Source organism: Enoplosus armatus, chromosome 8, assembly GCF_043641665.1.
Source record: "Enoplosus armatus isolate fEnoArm2 chromosome 8, fEnoArm2.hap1, whole genome shotgun sequence".
In the NCBI taxonomy this organism is placed as follows: domain Eukaryota; kingdom Metazoa; phylum Chordata; class Actinopteri; order Centrarchiformes; family Enoplosidae; genus Enoplosus; species Enoplosus armatus.
In genome coordinates, this window is record NC_092187.1 from 23,169,027 (window position 1) to 23,189,854 (window position 20,828).

Consider the following 20,828-nt stretch of genomic DNA (forward strand, 5'->3'; position numbering starts at 1 on the left):
GCCAAGCATGGAGAGGACCGGATGCTCTTCTAATCCGCAGACATTAAGACCTAGCACCGCTCTGAACTCGTCTCCTGGTTGCTGGCTGTACTGTGATGCTGTTGCTGACCCGCCGCCACCTTTTGAGGAAAAGAAAAAGAAACTGTGCCCTGTTGATGTCCGCAAGAATATTGTGGTGATGATGTCGTCTCATCAGCTGTTCCTCTGTCGTGACTGGAAAGATGGATGATAGACTTCTCCTCAGGATTCCCAATAAACATGAAGCCAAAAGCCACCCAAATAATATAGGTTGTTCACTTTTTTTCACAATCAGACTTGACTGTGGACACTTCTCTTTAATTCATGTATACAGGACTACAAAAACGCATGGCTAAGCTAATGATTAGCACACTCCTGGTAGTTGTTCAGCAACCTGTCTTTCGTTTTTTCTCATCCTGGTACACAGATCTTCGTTCTGCACATCGAGGAAGCAGTGAAGCGCTGATCGGTTCAGTAGCTGATGTACCGTATCAATACATCCGTTCTGTTCTTGGCATCATTTCACCACATAATGTATTGAAGAAAAACAAAACAAAACATGGAGCTCCTTTTAAAAAAAAAAATGAATGTTCATGTCTGTGATTCTTTATCGCTAAACTCATGCATCACCAGTTTAAATGTATAAACGATTTTATTGATCATGTTGATATTGTTTTGCGACCGAGGACGGTTGTCAGAATAAGTCTGTTTTAAATCATAATACATTTAAAGGTAATATATACCAGCAATAATAACATAGATAAGAGAAATGGCTACACTATTCAATGAATATGTATTTCTATTATTTATTTATTTTAAATGTACATCATTTGCCGTCATCTTTTATTTTTTGTAATCTTTCTGTGAAAATTGCAGTCTCCTCGCTTAGTAGATTATGTTCATATCTTGTATTTCAACATCTCTGTTGCTGTTCGTTCCCTAGCCAATAGAGGTCCTATGTACCTACTGCCGTTTTACAACTTTCTAATTAAAATGTTTTGATTTAGTTCTTTGTGTTAAGTACTTATTTTGGCCCGTAGAATCAATTAGTCACACAGTACGTGGAAAGAGCATTTACCCAACTTTCTTCACATAATGCAGCAGAACTCTGTAAACAGTTCCCCTTTTACCACATTTCAGAGGGAAATACTCAGATCTTTTACCCATGTAAAAGTAGCAATACTACAGTGTAAAAATACTGTTACAACCCGTTACTAATGTAAAATTACAAAGATATTGGCATCAAAATATACTCAAAAGTAAAAGTTCTCATGCAGAATGTCCCTTTTCAGAATAACGTATATTATTGGATTATAATCACTGATGCATTAATTCAATGTTGCAGCTAATTTAAACTACTTTACACACTTCTGGATAGTTTAACCCATAATAATACATTATGATTTTAATTGATTCACATTTTGTATTAACAAAGTAACTAACTATAGCTGTCAGATAAATGCAGTACTTGAGTAAATGTACTTAGTTACTTTCCACCACTGAAAATATTACAGTATAGTTACTTTACAGATTAAGATTTTACATCCAAAATATAATCCATTGTTATAGATTAAGATGACCAGACAATGACCAACTACATTAACAAGCAACTTACACATTACTGCATCGGTAATAATAATAATAACCCTATGATGTAGTACTTTTATTTATGTAGTTTTATTATGATACATAACAAAGAAAAGCAAATGGAGTTTTGTTTGAAAAATGACTGAATTGATTAATTATTGAAATAGGTGTGATTATTTTTCTGATCGATTAATCGATTAGTCATCATTTCAGGTCTAAACACATGACCTGTGATTGAGTATTTTTACAGCTCTTAGTACTTCTACTAGAGGTGTCTCCACTGAAGGCAGCAAAGATCAACTTGTTTCAATACGTTCAACACATTTATTTGAGCAAATGTATCAAATTATTAGTTTAAATTTTACATCAATAAAATAAATTCTTCACAGTATACACCTTCAAAAAATCGTAAGGTTAACATCATATCGTTTGGCAAACTAATTTCTAGACAACAGATATTTAGAGAAATGTACACTGGGAGAGGTCTGGATGAACTCGCCTGCTCTCCGAGTTGAAGGTGTGGACAGATGGCTCCCACTCTTCCTCCTCCACCAGCCAAAAGTCCAAAATCCTGACCACCGAGTGGCTACAAGTCCGTCTGAATCAGTTAGTGTGGATCACGACAGGCTTTCACGGTTAGTGTCAGTGTTACCAGGCTCCACCAATCTTACTCAAAATGTTGGTCACAAAACAAGATTTGTGGGAACAAAACAATTACAGGGAGGTTTCTCAAAAGGGGGGGGGGGGGGGGGTCTGTTGTCAAAATCATGGGACACCACATCTTGTGACACTCCACTAAAGAGAACTGAGGGAAACTATAAATAAGCAAATCAACGACTGAAATTACGTAACTTCAAATAAAACAACAATCGGTCTCAGAAGCTCACATGACCCACTAAAAAAGGAGCCTATCATGTCATTAATTTATGGCACTAAATAACAGTAATATGAAAATCCTCATTAAGTGTTGCTCAGCTTCTGGGAGTCTTCATAGGGCAACGCTCCCCTCTACAGGCCAAGCATATTCACTGCAGCATTAGTCTATTCTCCATTCACAGCCATGATGGGACTAGCATTAGTTTACTATAAACTTACATTCAACCCTTGTTGTAAGTTTTAAAAAATAAATCAAAGAAATTGTCAATAATATAATAAGACCACATAGGAGTTAATTCAATAAATGAAGACAGAAAGTGAAAAGCACCAAGTGCGTTGCAAATTGTGCCTCATCTGACAGATTGTTTTTCATTTTCAGATACTCAAACTTTCTTTACTTCTTTTCCTTCTTCTTGTCCTGAAAGACAGAGACAAAAAAATCAGAATTATGAAGCAAGATCATAAAGGTTATGAATACAATAATGACGGTAGATGTATCAAGCCATGCAGATAAATGTGGTCCAACAGTTTGTGCTGATAGTTTTGAGATTTTTCCCTCTAAAAAGGTCCAGTAAGATCAGTGGTTGAAGTACTCAGTAAGTAAAAGTACCAACACAGCACAGTAAAAATTATTCCTGCATTCACAATCTTACTTAAGTAAAAGTACTTCAATATTATCATAAAAACATACTTTAAGTATCAAAAGTTAAAAGCACTCACTGTCAAATGATTATGTGACATTATTAGATTATTAATACTGAATAGCATTTCACTGTTGTAGCTGTTGAGTGGCTAATTTATCTGCTTTATATAAAATTAGCTAGTTGAATTCAGTAGTTCTCAAACTGGGGGTCAGGCCCCCTTCAGAGGGTCACCAGAGAAATCTGAAGATGAAGATGATTAATGGAAGAGGAAAGAAGAAAAATAAAGTTCTTATACACAAATCTGTATTCATTTTTTGGACTTTTCTCTGATAGTTTCTTTTTTTTGTTGTTAAATATTGGAACATTTTACCTCTTTGGGGCTCGACTGTTATTAAACAAAACCATCTGAGAAGTTTAGAGGGGAAATGTCTCTTTGGAGGAGCCGACTACATGCTGACTTTCTGTAAGACGCCTCAAGCCAAAAGGTTGAGAAGCACCAGTTTAACCTTTAACAAAGCTTTGTATTTCGTATCTTATGTTTTTAAAAGGGAAATCTTAATCTGAAAAGTAACTAGTAACTTTATCTGTCAAACAAATGTAGTGCAGCACGTGACTAAATGTACTTAGTTACATTCCACCACAAAATGCAACAGGGGTGAATGAATCTCCCGTTTTTGCTGCACAAAACGTGATAAATCTCATTTTAATAAACAGAACAGTTTTCATTAGGAACCATTTCTTTGGTAAAAAAGTAGTTCCAATAAAAAATGATTCACAGATGTCTGTTGATCATCATTATTATTAATATCCACAGTAACCAGAACAAGGTTTCTGAAAACATGTGTTGCTGTCGGGTTATTCAAATGTCATTTGCTTTCTCATTGTTTTGTGCACCACAAACTAAATCCCCCTCGCCACCGTTGTGCTTGGGGGACGGCAGAAGTCTCAGATATCTCAAAACCTCAGCAAATAAAACCAAAACTATCTGCATGGCTGGCTTCTACTAGAGCTGAATGAGAAAATATGTTACTTGTTAAACAAACAGTAAAATGCATTAAAGACTGAACTTCTGCAGCACCTCTGAAAAAGAACCATTTATTTGAACCAGTCTTTCTTGTAGGAACATTAAAGGTTGAGGCTGTGATATCCTATATTGAGTTATTGTCAAAACCAACGATGTGTTAGTACTTCCTGTCTGTGGCACTCAGCTGGTTCCTACTTAAGATGTAAATCTTTAAACAAAATGTTACAAACATATAGTTTCATTTTTAAAATAGGTTCAGTAATATCCTACAAATATCCAACAGGAGTAAATAATGCATCTGTTGGGAACATTAATGTGTTTAATAGTTTTAGTGATTTGTTGACAATAAGAAAAAAACACATTTAAAACCAGACTTTTAAAAAGAGAAGGATTAATCAATACTCTGTACCTTATCGTTCATGGCGAGGATGACCATCAGTTTCCTGAAGATGGTGATGAAGTCAAGGAACAAGTCCACGCAGTGCCTTCAAAAAACAAAGTTTGTTGTTAATATGTCTAAAATAAAAAGCATCTACTGGCTGAGTTTATGAAGCACCTCTGAAAGAGTAAAATGTATTTGAGTCTTTCTTCTGTGCGCCTCACTGTGGGATGATGCATTTTCATGGTGTTTGGTTATGAGAAGGTGTGAGCCAACTGATAAGGGCTCACGTGGAGTTTGCCTCACCAGACATAGTCCTTGTCTCCGTTCTCTGCTTTCTCAATGATGAGCTGAGTGTCAAACAGGACAAAGCCGCACATGATGAGCAGCCCGAGGTACATGTGGGCCTGTCAGAAAAGATAAAGATACACAAATAAATAAATAAAAAACATAATTCACACGGCACATTATGACACGCAGCTGATGAAACCTTTAGTGAGGAATGGTGCCAGCTACCTTAAACAGCATCACGGATCCAAAGAACATGTTCATCACAGACATCAGGAACAGGAGGGAAAGGCCAGACATCAGGGTGCCTGAGAAGAAGAAGCAGTTAAGTTAAGGGAAACGGCAGATATGAGTTAATTAAATCTGAGAAATTCTGCATAATGGCCAAAAAAGGTCTTGTGTTTGTGTCGTACAAGTATACAGCGTAACAGGTCACGACATTAACAAACTGCCGTTACCTCCAAGGAACAGGTAGCTCCTGCGTTTGGCATAGACAGCGCTGAGAGTGAAGCAAATGAAAATCGCAGAGGTTCCCATGAAAGCCGTCACAATGATGCTGAGGAGAAACAAACCAGAACAAACGATAAGTTTACAGTAAATACACACTTTCACACAGATGTGTACAGGCCCACAGACAGATGGCTACATATCATCTCATTGCCGTTTGGTTTCAGGGTTATATTGTTTAACTTTTATTCAGCTAGCTTTCAGCTGCTTTTGTGCAGACGTTAAACATTGAGTAACCTTTCACATACCTTGGATTGACAGCGATGACAAAGTCCAGCGTGGGGCCGAGCCCGACACCTGGAGAGGGAGAGAGGAAGGCAAACACTGCGTTCAGACTCTTACATAACCTTAAATTAACAAAGGCAGATCTGTTCACATGCAAAGTCACTTGTAGCATGCCCAAAACATCATCACTTTACCTGTGAGGAAGGCAAATCCTGCAAGGATAGCCAGTCTCTTCTTCTCTGTCTCCGAGTTGTGTGGTGTCATGGCGAGCCAAAACATCATCCCCAGGGAGCCGAGCACAGACAGCACACCGCCCTGAGAACAAGGGCACAGTGTAACGATAGGGCAGGAAGATCATGACTGTGATACCAACCACTCATTTATTGTGTTGGATACAGCAAAATCCCAATAACTGTCCCAATCAAAATGTTTTACCTTTGAATTCTTTCAAAAGGGTGAAACATTTTCTCCTGTCCTTTTAAAAATGTGTTTCTCACAGCAACAGGTTTATTATCACTGAAGCAACAGGACCACAATAAGATGTTAAGATAACAAAACGTCCCTCTAGACAAATAAAGTTCTGCCTTATCTCCACTTTTTTATCTTGTGGCGATTCTCATTCAAATTACAAACCTGTACTTTGACTTGTGGTACTTGTAATAGCTTAAATGTGCCCACAGTGCCCTGGTATACAGGAGCACGTACTGGTACGTAGTACTGGCACTGGTGTAGCAGACAAAGGCCCAGATGAGAGCAGTTCTTAAGTTGCTTTTTGTTGCTTCATATGTAAACGCTTTGTCTTCTAACCAAAGTTTTTCCAAGTATGATATTCCTTTTTGGCTGTATGCTTCCATGTTGAGACCATGAAAACAGGAATTTCATCATCAGTCTTTTATCTATAATACATTCAGTATCTTCTAAAACTGTTAATCCCAAAATAACAACAGGGAATGCTGGTCAGTTTCACTGTCTTCTACGTGCGCTGTTGTCACATCAAACATGGATAGAAGTGAATGAGCAACAAAGTCTGAGTGGTGACAATTCTCACTGTAAATGACCACAGAATTTAAACTTCACAGAAGACACTGACTTCAGGGTTTCCCACAGCGTTTTATAGTGGAGGCGGTCCATCTGACCTAAAATAAAGACTACCTCCACTAAAATCATAAAACAAATAAAGACACTTTTCTGAAATACAACACTAACCTTCAGGGAAGAAGAGACACTATATTTCACAGCAAATACCATTTATTTAGTTGGTGTGGCTATTGTTCAAGTCAACTAGTAACTAAAGGAATCTTGGAAAGAGATGCATTAGAATCGGAGCAGTTTACCACAAACACTGGACTTAGTTAGACTTCAAAGTTAAATTATCTACCAGGTTCCCTATGTTACGTAATTTTACTATTGTGAATACTGACATATTTATTGCAGTAAATTGTTTAAACTACCAGGCGCAATTAGGTTTGATTAGGTAGGATAAAATATTCTTGCCAGTACTTTGCTTAAAGGCACCATTTGCACTGATGTACAGGATAAATCTTGATAGGTAGACTCTGTTTTTGACTCAGTATTATCATCAGCATCATCATTATCATTATTATTATTATTACCTGAAAGAAGCGTGTGACGACATGGACGTAGGAGCCAGCTGCAGCCACAAACATACACATTGCCAGGCTGGAGTACACATTCTTCAAGTGCACCTGGGTGGAATGAGATCTGCAAAAAAAGATTACAATGAACAGGGCTGGGAGACGGAAACTTGATTTATATTGGATAAAGTACACGACTGACATGGCAATCTATTGCATCCTTACGTACATTTGGGAGAACTTGAAGAGGGAGTCAAAGTTGATATTGCGGTCAAACACGTTCATGATGGAACCAGGAATAGAGATCTGAAGGGATTGCTGAACGAAGTCTCCTCTGAACAGAAACAGCACATGATTACACTTCAACAGGTCAGAATCAAAACCATTTTACAACCATAACTGTTGGGCTGCTGCATTCACAGGTACAACCAGTTGTTAATGAGCAGTAGCAGAAAGCAACTAAGTACATTTACTCAAGTACTCTACTTTAATACAATTTTGAGGTACTTTACTTGAACATTTTCATTGTATGCAGTTTTATACTTCTACTCTATTGCACTTTTTAATCTACAACACTTAATCAACAGCTAAAACTACTTCTCAGATTTAAGATTTTATAAACAAAACACATGATCAGTTTATAAAATATGATATACTGCTGCTATAGATAAAGCTACCCAACAACATAGCATCAATGATCCATTAATCTAATAACATAACACTGACAGGGGCCATTCTACATAAGGACTAGTTAATATTTATTTGGTTGCTAATATTTCTGTACTCTTAACTTAAGTAAATTTGTCATTGGAGGACTTCTACTTGGAGTATTAAAATAATGTGATATCACTATTTTTCCTTAAGCTTTAAATTACACAACAGGTTAACGCTATGTTAAATGCCAAGCGTTGAGTGCCATAACTAGCACACAATCACGCGTAGCAAGCTAACAAGCTTTCAGATAACATGCTATCAATTCGTGTTGACGATATAGCTAGCGGTTAGCTGGCAACAAAATCGAAACCAATTCGCGTAGCAAAATCATGAATAAATACGTTGCTTGAAATAGAGAAAGGGCAGTAGTGCAACTGTCAGACGGCCAAAAACTGTGTTTGACGCATGAGACTGATCATATTAATAGCTAACGTTGCTAACGAGTAAGCGTTAAAAAACGAGCAGCCTGGCTAGCTAACGTTTGCTCGTCTGTCAACACAATTCGACGTCTCGATCATTCTCCAGTAGATAACGTTGGTAATGTTACAGCTACTATTAGCACGATACACCGCGGGAATAAGCACGATATGCTAACATAAGGTACTTACTTCTAAGCTCTCCTCTGCTCCTAGCTGTCTGTCTAAGTGTCTTTCTTCTTCCTGCTTTTCTGGTACTTTTTTTTTTTTTTTTTTTAACAAAACAGTACGTGTCAGTCAGCTCACATGACGTCACTATGGAAACGCCCAGATATTTGTAGTCCCGATTCCCGGAGTTAAAATAGAAAATACAGCGATTTCCCACGTCGCTAATCGACATAAAGACACAAGTCGTCTATTCTGTAATTACTGTACGTAAAAACATTTTTTTTTATTCTTTAGGGAGAGCCATTGCCATAGAAGATTAATATTAAAAGGCACTTCCTGGTGTCACCGAGTAATGTCCCCGGTACACCTAAAATGGCCGACTCATAAATTTAGCTGCACCATTATGAACGCTCACAGGCAAAACAACAATTTCCTTGTTAGTCCGTAGCCTTAACGTTTGAAGTTTGAAGCTACGACCATAGCGTTTAATAAACAACATGAAACAAAGACTCGGCTGCCTCCACCTTAACATGTTTCTGATCAAACTGAAATAAATCCCTGACTGATGCAAATTCATACGTAGAAGTGCAAGGGAGTGTGGAGCTTGATATTCATTATGACGCAGGGTGCAACTACATGCGACATGTTTTGATCGGGAGACCATGTTTTCATTAGAAGAATACATTTTACACAAACTTATCTTCATGTTTAGACTTATAATGTTGCTTATGAGGAATAAATGCGCGTTAGTTGGTTAGTATCTGCTAATACTCTGTCAATGGTGGAAGTATTATTGAATAAAAGTAGCTATAACACAATGTAAATATGTTATAGCCTACAAACTTTAATTATGTACAAAAGTATAAGCAACGAAATGCATCCAAAGTAAAAGTAATTATGCAGAATGGTCATATTTAATCACAATAATACTTTAATTAAACTACTTAATTAACAGTTGGGTAGTTTCATGGGCTTTCTAAAGTCAAATAATTTGAAAAGTAACTTGTAACTATACCATAAACATAAATGTAGTGGAGTAAAAGGTATAATTGTTCCCAGAAGTATAAAGTAGCATAAAATGTAAAGTACTTGAGTAAATGTATGTAGTTTAATACCACCACTGTACCTGTTAAAAATATAAAATGTGTAAAATATATTTTGAGCGGATACGATCATGTGTGCGAGTAGCACTGAGATGAATAAAAATATTCCTAAATAAAAATAAATACTAACATGTACTGTAGTAACGCAGAGCTGTGAGTGGAACTTGATCTTGCAGTACATCTTTGAAACCAAAATATTTGAAGATTTAAAAAGATTTCATTGTTGTATAAGAGGACATACAGCATACTTTCAGACTAATGAAGAGATGTGTCCTTCAGTGTCATGGGGGAGAAAAACTCACAAATACAGTGTTATATAACCATTTTTTAATTTTAAAATAAAAACTAGTAGCACCTTGTCTTTTAGAGTTTTGGTCAGATCAGGTAGACAAAATGAGTTTTCAATTTATTCTGATACACAAAGACAAATTGTGACTGTCTAAACAAATACTTTTGGTCATCACAACTGGTACAATTTCATTGTCATATTTTACTAGTTAACATGCAGGCAATAATTGCATCAGAAATTAAACATCATAGAAAAACCATATTACCCAGGAAACATACCCCCACAAAATATCTGTTGTACTGAATTAAAAATGAAAAAAAGATGTTTTCTTGCTTGATTGAATCTTGGATTTACACATATTTGTTTATTTGATTGAACTGCTTAAGGTTTTGAATTACCCATGAACTTTGACAGCAAAATGTATGTTAGGCACAGATAAAACAGTTAAACACAAGGCCAGCCTCAAAGTAGGCAAGTGGATTATGATACAAAATGTTAAGCATTAAGAAGTACTGGACAATACAGGTTTTTGGCCAATAAATATAGACAAAACGCTCACACATGCTAAAAAAAAAAATCAAATTTGATATTTTCAAGTGTTGCACTGCAAGTACCACAGCCACATGGCTTTACACTTGCTCTTGACAGTGTTTTCTCACGCTCAGCATGACACATCAGACTGTGTAGGCCTACAAATCTCTTTTCAGGCAGAACACCATTCTCTGTCCGAATTTCAAAGGCACAGTTTTTACTTTCAGCACTGTCAATATAAAACAAGTGCAAGTTGTTTGTCATATAGTAATAAAAGAAAAACATAGTAACAAATGAACTATTATTAAACCTTGACTGAAAACGGTGGCATTTATGGTCGTCCTATGTGCCAACATATTCCAGTGTGTCTGCTTTCAACGGACCATCAAAGACAAGATTTCACCCTGTTTACTTAACTTATAACCAATATATCAAATATCAATCTGACTGTTAATGATGTATATTTGCATGTATTGTAGAAATTGTACAAATATGTAAAATACACTTTTGTTTTGCTGCTCATTTACAGGTAAATAAGGCTACAGTAATGTTTACATCTGCTGAATGCAATTATTGGCTGGCTACTTAGGAGGTACTGTCCATGTAATTACAGAACTGGGTTGCATAGAAGAACCATGTTCACTGTTTAAAAATAGATTTCCTTATAAAACAACCTATAAAAAAAGAAATCAATAAATGTATAAAATCTGGTGGAAATTTAAAAAAAGAGCTGATTTGTTTTGTTGTTCCTTAAAAGGCACAATCATTAAAAAAACAATGTCCAAAAGTCAAGTCAGGGCAGGCAGGCTTCTGCTTTGGCAAAAGAACCCCTTTAATATTCATATTAACTGGAGTGATTGTGATGGGACTGCTTTGGTTGTTGTTTCTCGCTCTTTCTCATAGTGGTTGTCAAAAATGTCAGCACTGAGGTTCAGAGGAAAGGCCTCAGATTGCAATCTATAGTTTCGCTTGAGCCAAACACATTGTGTTTTCCAGGGTTGGAATTTCCTTAACCCCACGATAATACAATTTTCTAAACAGAGGATTTTGTGCAGAGGCCAGGAGAACAGCGTCAGAAAACTCTAGTATCTATTCTCAATATATGCGGTTCTATTGTAGTTGAAGAAGTTTCAAGCTGGAGCTCTAACAGGAGCTGAGCAGGTCCACTGAGAGCTTAATGTCCACGAAGCTGGTCCAGCCGGGTGTAAACATTATCAGCTTGACTAAGTTCTTCAAACACAGGCAGAAGGTTGAGCAGCTCAGCGTCGTCCACGTCGTCAAACCATGACACCACGGGAACCTGACGAAAACAAACTGTCACTCACAAACTGCTGGCTTTTATGCACCTTAGATTAAAAAAAAAAAATCTCATTCTGCATAAACTGCAACTGGTATATACAGTTCTGAACCAAAACAGTGTTTAAATTTAAATTAATATAAATCTAACCAGCGTACATTTCTATAAATCAGAATTAGAACTGAAACAATGAGTCCATAGACAGACAGACAATTAATCGGCAACTATTATGATAATCTATTAATTATTTTAGTTGTTTTTCAAGCACAAATGTCAGAACTTCTCTGGTTGGTTTAACTTCTCAAAGTGAGGATTTATTGCTTTTCTTTGTCATATGTGAGAGGATGGACAGTTGGTTGGACAAAACAAGACATTCAATAGCGTCACCTTGGACCTTGAATATGCAGATTAATCAATGTTGCCACCCATAATCAGGATGAAATTAGGAACACACTTTGAACATCTCTCAAAACATCATGGACTAAACTTGCTATTTTTAGAAAATTGCCAACAACTTAAGCTTGAGGTCTGGAGAAAATCTCATCAAAACCTTTTGGAAAATATGATCTAGGTTTTAGTACAAACAAGTTATCCTTTGCATAGTTTTATCAAGTTTTCCAGGCCTCTGTGAGCTCGACAACAGAGAGGTCTAAGAGCAGGCGCCGACTTTTGAATGATGGATATCAATATTATTCACAAAACATTTTCAACACAGGGAGGTCACACTATAGCTGACAGAAGCAAAACTCACAGCATTATTAGGGTGGAAGATGTAGGAGGCAGGAGAGTTATCCAGGATGAGGGTTTTGTGGAGGTCTCTACCCAGGCGGCTCAAATCTTTGACATAGCAGCCCTGGTGGAATACACAAGATTCCCGGAATAACCGGGTCCGGAATACACCACATTGATCCAGCAGGTCCGTCACTGGGTCTGCATACTGATGGAGGTGGGTGGGGGGGTGTAGGGGAGCAGGTGAGGAAAAAGCAAGGATGTGTAAGGTTGGACTAATTAAGCATTTTCTACTAATGGATATTAACTTTAACAGCAAATAGCTAAGAGATAGCAGCACACATCCAAAATCTACTCATCTGGATTGGGCTGCACCAGCTATCCATAAATCCATTCATAAATCTGTGTAGTCAAGTCATCCCTTAGTTCTTAGTAACTAGTAGCTTGTCAAACTAAACTTTCCTTAACTGGGTTACACCAATAAAACTTAACAAAGTCACTGTAGTATCACAAACTGTTATTAGCACAATATTTAATAATCTGAGGTATACTGTGTGATGTTTTTTGCGAAAGTAATTTAAAATCTTTAAAATCTCCCCAGTGTTAAAATATTGTTATATCAAGTGTCAATCATCCAATATTACCTCTTTATTTTCAATCCAAACGGATCATAAGTCAGCACGCTAGTGTTAGCTTTGTTATTTGGTTCAGTTAGCTGCGTAGCAGCTACACCTGTCTGTGTAAATATTTAGTAACAACTATCCAGTGTGTGTGTGGTGAACCCATTTAATCACCACTTACTATCACTTATGTTATCACTAGGCTGCGTTGGAACTTACAAAGAGCTGATGTAACCGGCTCCAGATGAGCACAGAGACAAACTACGGCTTTAAACATGAGGACGGCGTCTACAAAGGTGACTAACAGCATGTTAAGCAGCTGCTATCACAGGAAAAGGAGAACTAAAAGGCGAAAGAAAGCAGGACAACATCTGATAGATCAGACATTACATCAAACATCAAAGAAAAGATACTTGGTGCTGAATAAAATATGAAGATCTATTTCAGTATCTGATGTAAAGTACCTTTGCGAGACTGGCTGTAAACAGCACACATTCAAACAACTCTCCCATTCTCTGCAGGAACTCATCCACATACGGCCTCTTCAGTACATACACCTGTGAAACAAATAGACCATCAGGAAGCAGTCCACCCTACAGGACTATTTAACTCTCATTTAAATGTCTTTACATTTGTACCATCAACATATAATTTCCATCCGTTTGCTGCTAATAGCCAGTTCCTGAAACAAGTAATCAAGAATAGGCCGTGCCAGTGTTAACCAGCCTATCCTGGATTACTTGAACCAGGCAGAGGCCCACATGAGGATCGCGTACCAGCACATGGGGTCCAGGGAATCACATTTCTCAGTTAATTACATTTCCACATGTCCAGTAGTGAGACGCTCTGTGCCCAAGTTGAACAAACGGTCCAGCACACTGTGCTAGTTGAGCATTTCTTTCTCAACATCTTCACAGAGGCAGTGATATGTACTGTATCACTTATTAATGAAATTTTAGATGAACTGTGCAGAAATGACTCATTTTCTTGCTGATGCATCCACTTCCACTTCCTTGCGACTCCTTGTTCAACATCTGGTCAGTAGAGGGCTCCGTTCGCCCATCATAGCAAAACCTGGCTGATCAGTTACAAGACCCATCCCTTTTCAGCTCAGCAACCGCTGCAAACACATCAACATACATACACAAACACGACCCCCCCCTCCCTCCTCCACAGCAAACACACTCACACACAGCACACAGTAGTTTACCTGGTGTGTGGTCCCCTCTATCTCCACAGGCACGATGAAGTCTGCATTACTAATAGGCTGGAGGGAAGAACACAGGGGGAGATGGTTGGCATGCTCATTCACATGAGTCGCGCTGTGTACATTCAAATGGCATTACATAACAACTGAACACTTAGCAACAGACTCCACATCGCTGCCATAAATCACAGTGAAGCGCCTACACAAACAGAATATAATCCACTTGATGTTCCCCAAACACATGTGACGGTTTTAGTGAAGAAACTCTGATACAGAATCATAAAGATCACAGCAGAACCTGACTGGTGCACCACTGCTACAAGCTGCCATTATGTATATGTATTTACTTGATGTTTGTTATTTCTAGTGAATCAGAAGAAGCTTTCACTCAAACTGAAGTAACATCACAAGCTGCGTGGTCAAACAGCAATACCAGATATATTAAAATGAGGCAGATGCTACCGTTGACATAAAGAAAAACACGCTTATTTGGAGATCAAGTGAATGATGGCGTTGGTACCTTGAATGAGCTGTGCACCAGGGTCTCATCCAGGTCTATGACAACGCATATCTTCCCTTGGTCCTCGGCCTCCACCTCAGGCAGGAGGCTGGGTTCATATTGCTGAGGAGACACACAAAGACTTGTTGTAATGGCACTGTCCCACACTCACCTATATCATTTGTCTTGTCTGTGCTGTGTTTAAAGCTAAGGAGTATGATTAGTCCCAATAGTGCAGCGATTCATATGAAAATAAGACCTCTTGATTTTCCCTCTGGGAAATTAGATAAGACTCTTTAGAGGGGCATGTATGTGGGGGTGGCTGAAGGAGTGGGCTTCATTATTTACTGTAACAGCTTCTGGGTTGAATATCTTTAGGATTAGCATATTTATTCTTTCATTATACTTCCCAAACGCATCTCTACAGGCATTCACCTGCAGGGAGAGCGCATTACCTTGATATGATCTAATTTTTTGAAATCCACTTTTCCTCCTTTATTAATGTTGTTTAATTCTCGGCTCTTTATGAGCACAGTCAAACTGACTTTAATTATTAATATATTACATAACGTAAATAGCTTATCCATTGAGGAAGGCAAATTAAGATTGAGAAACATAATATCCATGAGCAACAACAAACGCCTTTCATCAACTAAACAATAAACCCAATGCACCCCGACCCCATCGACGCAAACAAATAATTCGGTTTCATTCCAGCGGGGGCCTGCAAGACAATAACCAGGCCTTACAGATGCTGCTTCCTGTTTGCTCCTGATGCTGGAGGACGCTCTTCAATGTGAACAAACATGGCATCTCATTAAAATGCCCCTTACATGGTACTGAAGCTCTAATCAGGCTGACAGCGTTCACCAGCGTGGCCAGTCGTGTGCAGCAGGCCCTCAAGGCTTTATTTTTTTTCTCCACCTCAGCAATTACAAGGCACACAATACACCATTCTCTGCTCGCTCTCTCCGTCTGCCTAAAGGGTTGATAGTTGCTCTGTCATTCTTATCTTCCTTGGAGGATCAAGTGTGAACATCAAAGTGATTCCATATCGACAGACAGTTGCGGTGAGCTTTCAAGATGTTCAGAGCAGGTGCAGTAGTGGTTTTAGTGCGCAGTTGTAAAAAAAATAATAATGCCTGAAGACAATAATAAGCACATTTTTACGACAGCATGTTAGGTTTATTCCTACAGATGGCCAAACTATTCAAACACCTCCTCTTTTATGGCAGGCAGTGTGTGTGTGTGTGTGTGTGTGTGTGTGTGTGTGTGTGTGTGTGTGTATGTGTGTGGGGGGCGCGACAAGGAAGTAAAATCTCAAATAAACAAAAATAAAGGCAGGACTGAACTGAGGTCTTCAAATTGTTTTCAGTGGTGTGAAATATTGCTGGAATAAGAATAGTGTTACCTTGACAACCGTCCCATTTTCCTGTGACTCCAGCAAGGCCTGCTGGGAAGGTGGTGGTGTTGGTGGTGGTGGTTTGGGGCCATCCTGAGCTTGGAGGCAACAGAAGAGTGCTTTGAAGATGTTACAACTCCGAGGCTGTTTCAGGGCAGACCGGCTCACCTGGCCTGTGTAGGGCAGAGAAAGAGAGACTTTCATGAGAAAACCAAGCAAAGCTGCATGTAGTCAACATGGAAATGCTAAGTGGAGGCTTGAGTTACACGCCACAACTCACGTCAGATACACGTAATCTAATCTAATCTTTTTTTTTTATTACAAACACAAAACAAATCTTCTACAAACAATACAGGTATGAAAAATATTATTAAAATCAAATCACATGTTAATCTATAAAGGAAATTCAGCATAATTAGCTGTGAGCTACGTGTATAGAATGAGCTTCCCCTTTCCTAAAGGCACCATCCATCTGTCTACAGGGATGGCACGGCCCGCACATGAAATCTGTTTTTAATGCGCCTGCCTCTGCTGCTGCTGCTGCTGGAAATGGCTGGTACACGTTATATAATCACAGAGGGCGGGAAAACCCACACTTTTCGGCAGTACCTTCAACAGAAAACACAGACAGAAAACATTCCAACCATTTTAAACGCCAAGACATTTCAGGGCTGCCTGAAGCGAGCCAGAACAGCCTGACAAGACAGTCAGGCAGTCAGTCAAGTCAGTCAGTGAGCCGGACAAGCAGTCACACCTCAGTGCTCTTTGCAGGTCTTTGATCAGCCACTGTAACCACGAGTGTCCCGGCCCCATACGAGACAAGAGGGAGAAAAAACATTCCTGCAAGTCCCCTCCGGTGTGTTTCGTGTGAGGACTTGCAAACAGATGCAGAATTTATACCCATCAATACACTGTCATCACAGATAAACACACTCCTTACTAAAAATAAGAACTGTGGATAAACAGTCATAAAAGTGTGCCAGCCAACCGTATGCTCACAGATTTATGCATTATTTTTCTTATAATCAGCACTGACCCTCAGTGCTCTGAAGACATAATGCAGACACACCAATAATGACCATGTTACACAACACCATGTTTAAGAGACAAAGGACACTGTAATTCCTCAGATGTCCTTCATTAGTCCAGCACACTTCTTTCCCCTGAAAATACTAAGATACAATAATCAATACAATCCACATGATTTGTATCCCATTAACGAGAATCAAGTCAGTGTAAGTCAGCCTATTGATTTCCCACAGGAAGACAGCATTGGCCATGTATGACATAACACACACATTATATCTCCCCTGCATGTAAAAGGACAGACAGACAGCAGCAGATTAATCCTACACATCCAGTTTGCAGTATATCACTTTAACCCAGTCAATCTAACAAAACATGCAAAGCCAAAAAAACAATACACTGTAGGCTCTGTGAATTATATTCTAAACCCCAAAACATGACTGGAGGCTAAACGCACCGCAGCAGTACCTGCAATCATGCAATATGCACGATATTAACACCCAAGTAGGGAGCCAGAATCAATGAGCAAAGCCTCTTTCAAGCCCAAGGAAAGCATGCAAACAACGAAATCTTTGAAACGGCGCTACAATGGGCGTGTGCAGAGGGGTGTGTTTGTGCATTCCGCTGTCAACACCGCGGCACCTGGTATTTCTATACAGCCCCCCTGTTAATCAACAGCCACCCTACACCCCCTCACACCCACCAGCCTATAACATATATTAAGATTTAAAACAGAACCTGTGCTGTTTGTTTGTCTGATTAAATACATGTGGGAACAGTGCAGCAGACTCCCTTTAATGCTGCTGCCGCGCACTCATCTGTGACCAGCAACCCCCCCTCCTCCAAAATATGAACAAAACACCACACCATAGTTTATAAACCAGCAAAACAGCTTGGTTTACACTGTGCTATAGTGCTGCCTGTGGTGGCAGACGGGCTCCTCATGCTGTACCTGGTAGTAGTAGGATATGGGATGGTGCCAAACAAGCTGGAACCTGATCGACATAAATACACGGCAGCTTTTAGGTTTTGGAGAGCTGGCCGCGATCAAACAGCAGCACACCACTAAAGAAGAACTCAGCGATAATCACAACACCACATGTTAAAAAGCGACATTTTGCACAATAAAAGCACCCACTGCAAAAAAAAAAGAGAGACAAAAACAGGATCAACAATAGCTAAGCTCTGGATGGCAAACCTAGTGCGTAATGGAGACTGTGAACTTAATACTTGGCCTTATATTCAATACCATAAGAACAAGTTAAAGCAGAGCGAGCTGCACAATAATCTCGCCCCTGAGAGCTGGATGTTATTCAGTCTTTTATTCTAACAGTTGTATGCTTTATGATCTGCAGGTGAAAAACAACTAATGTTACAGCTTCTGGGCAAAATATCTGTAGTAGCTCCATCGCTGTGTGTTTTATTGTGATTAGATGTAAATATTACAGATTTGCTTGGTAAATGTAAAAAAAAAAAAACAACAAAAAAAAAAAAAAAGGAGAAGAAAAAAAAAAAAAAAGGGGGCCAATGCGCCTCAACCCGCGCGCTCAACCAGCGTCCGCAGCGCTCAACTGTCAAATGGGCGCACTACAGGCTTTCTCAATACACGGATCATTATTCAGACAATAATCAATAACACCACAGAACACGTTGCAAACATAATAAACACTTCAGAGGCGCACATAACACGGGCCCCGCTCACCTGTTTTCGGTGACACTTGAACGTCTTCTTTCTGCACTTGGGTGATAACAGAACTTTCCATCTGACAATCACGGAGACCTCAAAATCCTCAAATCCTGTCCCCGAGCACTGACGGGCATCCCTCATTGGCTTTTATTGACAAATTGACTCAATTATTGGCCGAGGTAACTTGTCATCCGCCTCAGTTACAAATCCTCGATGAGAGTAGGATTTATCTTGTTCCTGGGTTTCTTTATTCCCCCGCCGCCGCCGCCGCTCTTCTTCTTCTTCTTCTTTCGGAGGTCCGCCTGGGGAGGGGGCAAGGCACTTCGGATATGTTTTTTTGGAGGCTATTTGAGACTCTGTCAGCTCCGTCGTCTCGGGTTTACCGCTACTATTACTGGTAATATCGCCGAGCAGCCCCCCTCTCCCGTCGCTGCGAAGTCTTCACTCTTGCACCAACAACATGGAGAATCCAGGCGCGAGAAGGAAAACAACCGAGGAAATGGGGCAAGGGAGGGCGGTTTCAAGCCCCCCCTTACTACAGATAAACAACATCGCCCGAAAGGCCGTTAAGAGCGACGAAAAACACCGGGAATCGGTCGCCACGGCCAGTTTCGATACAAGAAAATGGATTCCCGCGTGTAGTTAAACGTAAAATATGAGTTTTGTTGTTATCCGACGCTTTGTTTTTCTACGGTTGGGACTCCGCGGGCGCCTTGAAACCGTCTCTGCTCCCGGATTGGTCCGGGCGGAGGGGGGGGGGCGTGGCCAAGGCATTCCTCCCTGTCCTGCACGCTCCGCACCGAACACATTCCAGCGCTGCTCGTACAAATGAGATCACGTTGTTTGTGAATTATTATCAAAAAATAAACAAATAAATACTAATTTCTGCAACTTCATTAACATATACACCAAGGCAGACTGCGTGTTGGGCATTTTTTTCCCCTCTTAAATCGTACGCCAGGACGTCATTTTGTAGTTTAATATGTTTGTTCTCTTTTATTTATGCCTTTATTTATTTTATTTTATACAATATTTACGTATTGTTTGTAGTCTTGTGTGTTTTTAAATCGCATTCAACATCAATAAATGTGTCAGAGGAGGTGGAGATTGTGATATTATGAATTATAATAAGCCAAAATATTGCAATTATCTCTATTCCCGCGACTGTTTATTTTACAAGCCTAAAATTCGCGGTTTTTACGTGTGAAATCGCGATATCGTAACCTCTGGTTATTAGGGAAAGCAAAAACAACATCAATAACAGGCTTATTAAAGGCTATATTCAATTAAAAACACTAAACATACAGTATATAGTGCATTACAGACGAGCTGATACTTAAATAAAACTAAAACTATAGTTATACTATACCTATAATGCATGTAACAGATGTTTCCAGGTTTTCTTCATCTGATGGACCCCCATAGTCTCCATGTCAGAAGACAGAACTCCATGCAGGACTACATGGTAACTGTCCCTCAGTAGCACTTTATGAGTGGAGGTAACAGAGGGCAGAGTGAAACCAATGACCCAGGCTCCTTTCATTTTCTCTCTCCTTTTGCTTCCCCTTACTGACACAACAGTAAAATGAAACTAACTTGTTATGCCTGAAAACTGCTGGGGGACTTTATTCTGGGAACGGCTGTGTTGTGGCAATCACCACACATGTGTGCAACAATGCACCCAGACTGTAATGCAGTTATTTACCAGAAGACCGCTGGTCATAAACATTATATGATGTTTGCATCATAATATTTAATCAACCCTGTTAAGACTTAAACTTGTAACTATTTAGGTCTAATTCCAGTGATTAATTAGAAAAACAATACATAAACAGTTGCTGTCTCTCTTGTTTTTAATTAAAATAAGGTGTACTCAGCTGCAGAGAAATCCTGTATATTTTATACTCATTTTTCACTGTACTGAGTATAGTGACTTTCTGAGCAGCCAGAACTAAAATACATTTATTTTACCTTGTTCAAATAAATAGAAGAGGGTT

The 20,828-nt window shown here is 39.1% G+C and overlaps 2 protein-coding genes across 2 annotated transcripts; both read right to left on the reverse strand.

Moving 5' to 3' along the window:
• Window positions 1-1,673: 1,673 nt before the first annotated feature.
• Window positions 1,674-8,531, reverse strand: tegt (testis enhanced gene transcript (BAX inhibitor 1)). Its single transcript, XM_070910129.1, has 10 exons — window positions 8,466-8,531; window positions 7,373-7,477; window positions 7,162-7,270; window positions 5,743-5,863; window positions 5,572-5,620; window positions 5,275-5,372; window positions 5,045-5,124; window positions 4,835-4,935; window positions 4,559-4,634; window positions 1,674-2,899 (listed from the first exon to the last, which is right to left on the reverse strand). Exons 2-10 carry the CDS (start codon window positions 7,426-7,428, stop codon window positions 2,876-2,878), a joined length of 714 nt encoding a protein of 237 aa, XP_070766230.1. The 5' UTR covers window positions 7,429-7,477; window positions 8,466-8,531; the 3' UTR covers window positions 1,674-2,875.
• Window positions 8,532-9,851: 1,320 nt separating this feature from the next.
• Window positions 9,852-19,451, reverse strand: ctdsp2 (CTD (carboxy-terminal domain, RNA polymerase II, polypeptide A) small phosphatase 2). The gene is made up of 7 exons (XM_070910324.1): window positions 18,847-19,451; window positions 16,128-16,291; window positions 14,738-14,839; window positions 14,221-14,277; window positions 13,475-13,567; window positions 12,413-12,598; window positions 9,852-11,664 (listed from the first exon to the last, which is right to left on the reverse strand). Exons 1-7 carry the CDS (start codon window positions 18,905-18,907, stop codon window positions 11,539-11,541), a joined length of 789 nt encoding a protein of 262 aa, XP_070766425.1. The 5' UTR covers window positions 18,908-19,451; the 3' UTR covers window positions 9,852-11,538.
• Between the last annotated feature and the right edge of the window lie 1,377 nt (window positions 19,452-20,828).

Bases quoted from the DNA above. Each gene is read 5' to 3' on its own strand.
- tegt (XM_070910129.1), bottom strand. From the start codon at position 7,428: ATGAACGTGTTTGACCGCAATATCAACTTTGACTCCCTCTTCAAGTTC. The intron at 7,271-7,372 runs GTACGTAAGGAT...CTTTTTTTGCAG, and splicing joins CTCTTCAAGTTCTCCCAAAT to ATCTCATTCCACCCAGGTGC. The intron at 4,635-4,834 runs GTGAGGCAAACT...TGTTTTTTGAAG, and splicing joins GGAGACAAGGACTATGTCTG to GCACTGCGTGGACTTGTTCC.
- ctdsp2 (XM_070910324.1), bottom strand. From the start codon at position 18,907: ATGGAAAGTTCTGTTATCACCCAAGTGCAGAAAGAAGACGTTCAAGTG. The intron at 14,278-14,737 runs GTACCAACGCCA...TCTTCCCTCCAG, and splicing joins TGGTGCACAGCTCATTCAAG to CCTATTAGTAATGCAGACTT. The intron at 13,568-14,220 runs GTAAACTACTGT...TTTGTTTCACAG, and splicing joins TAGAGGGGACCACACACCAG to GTGTATGTACTGAAGAGGCC.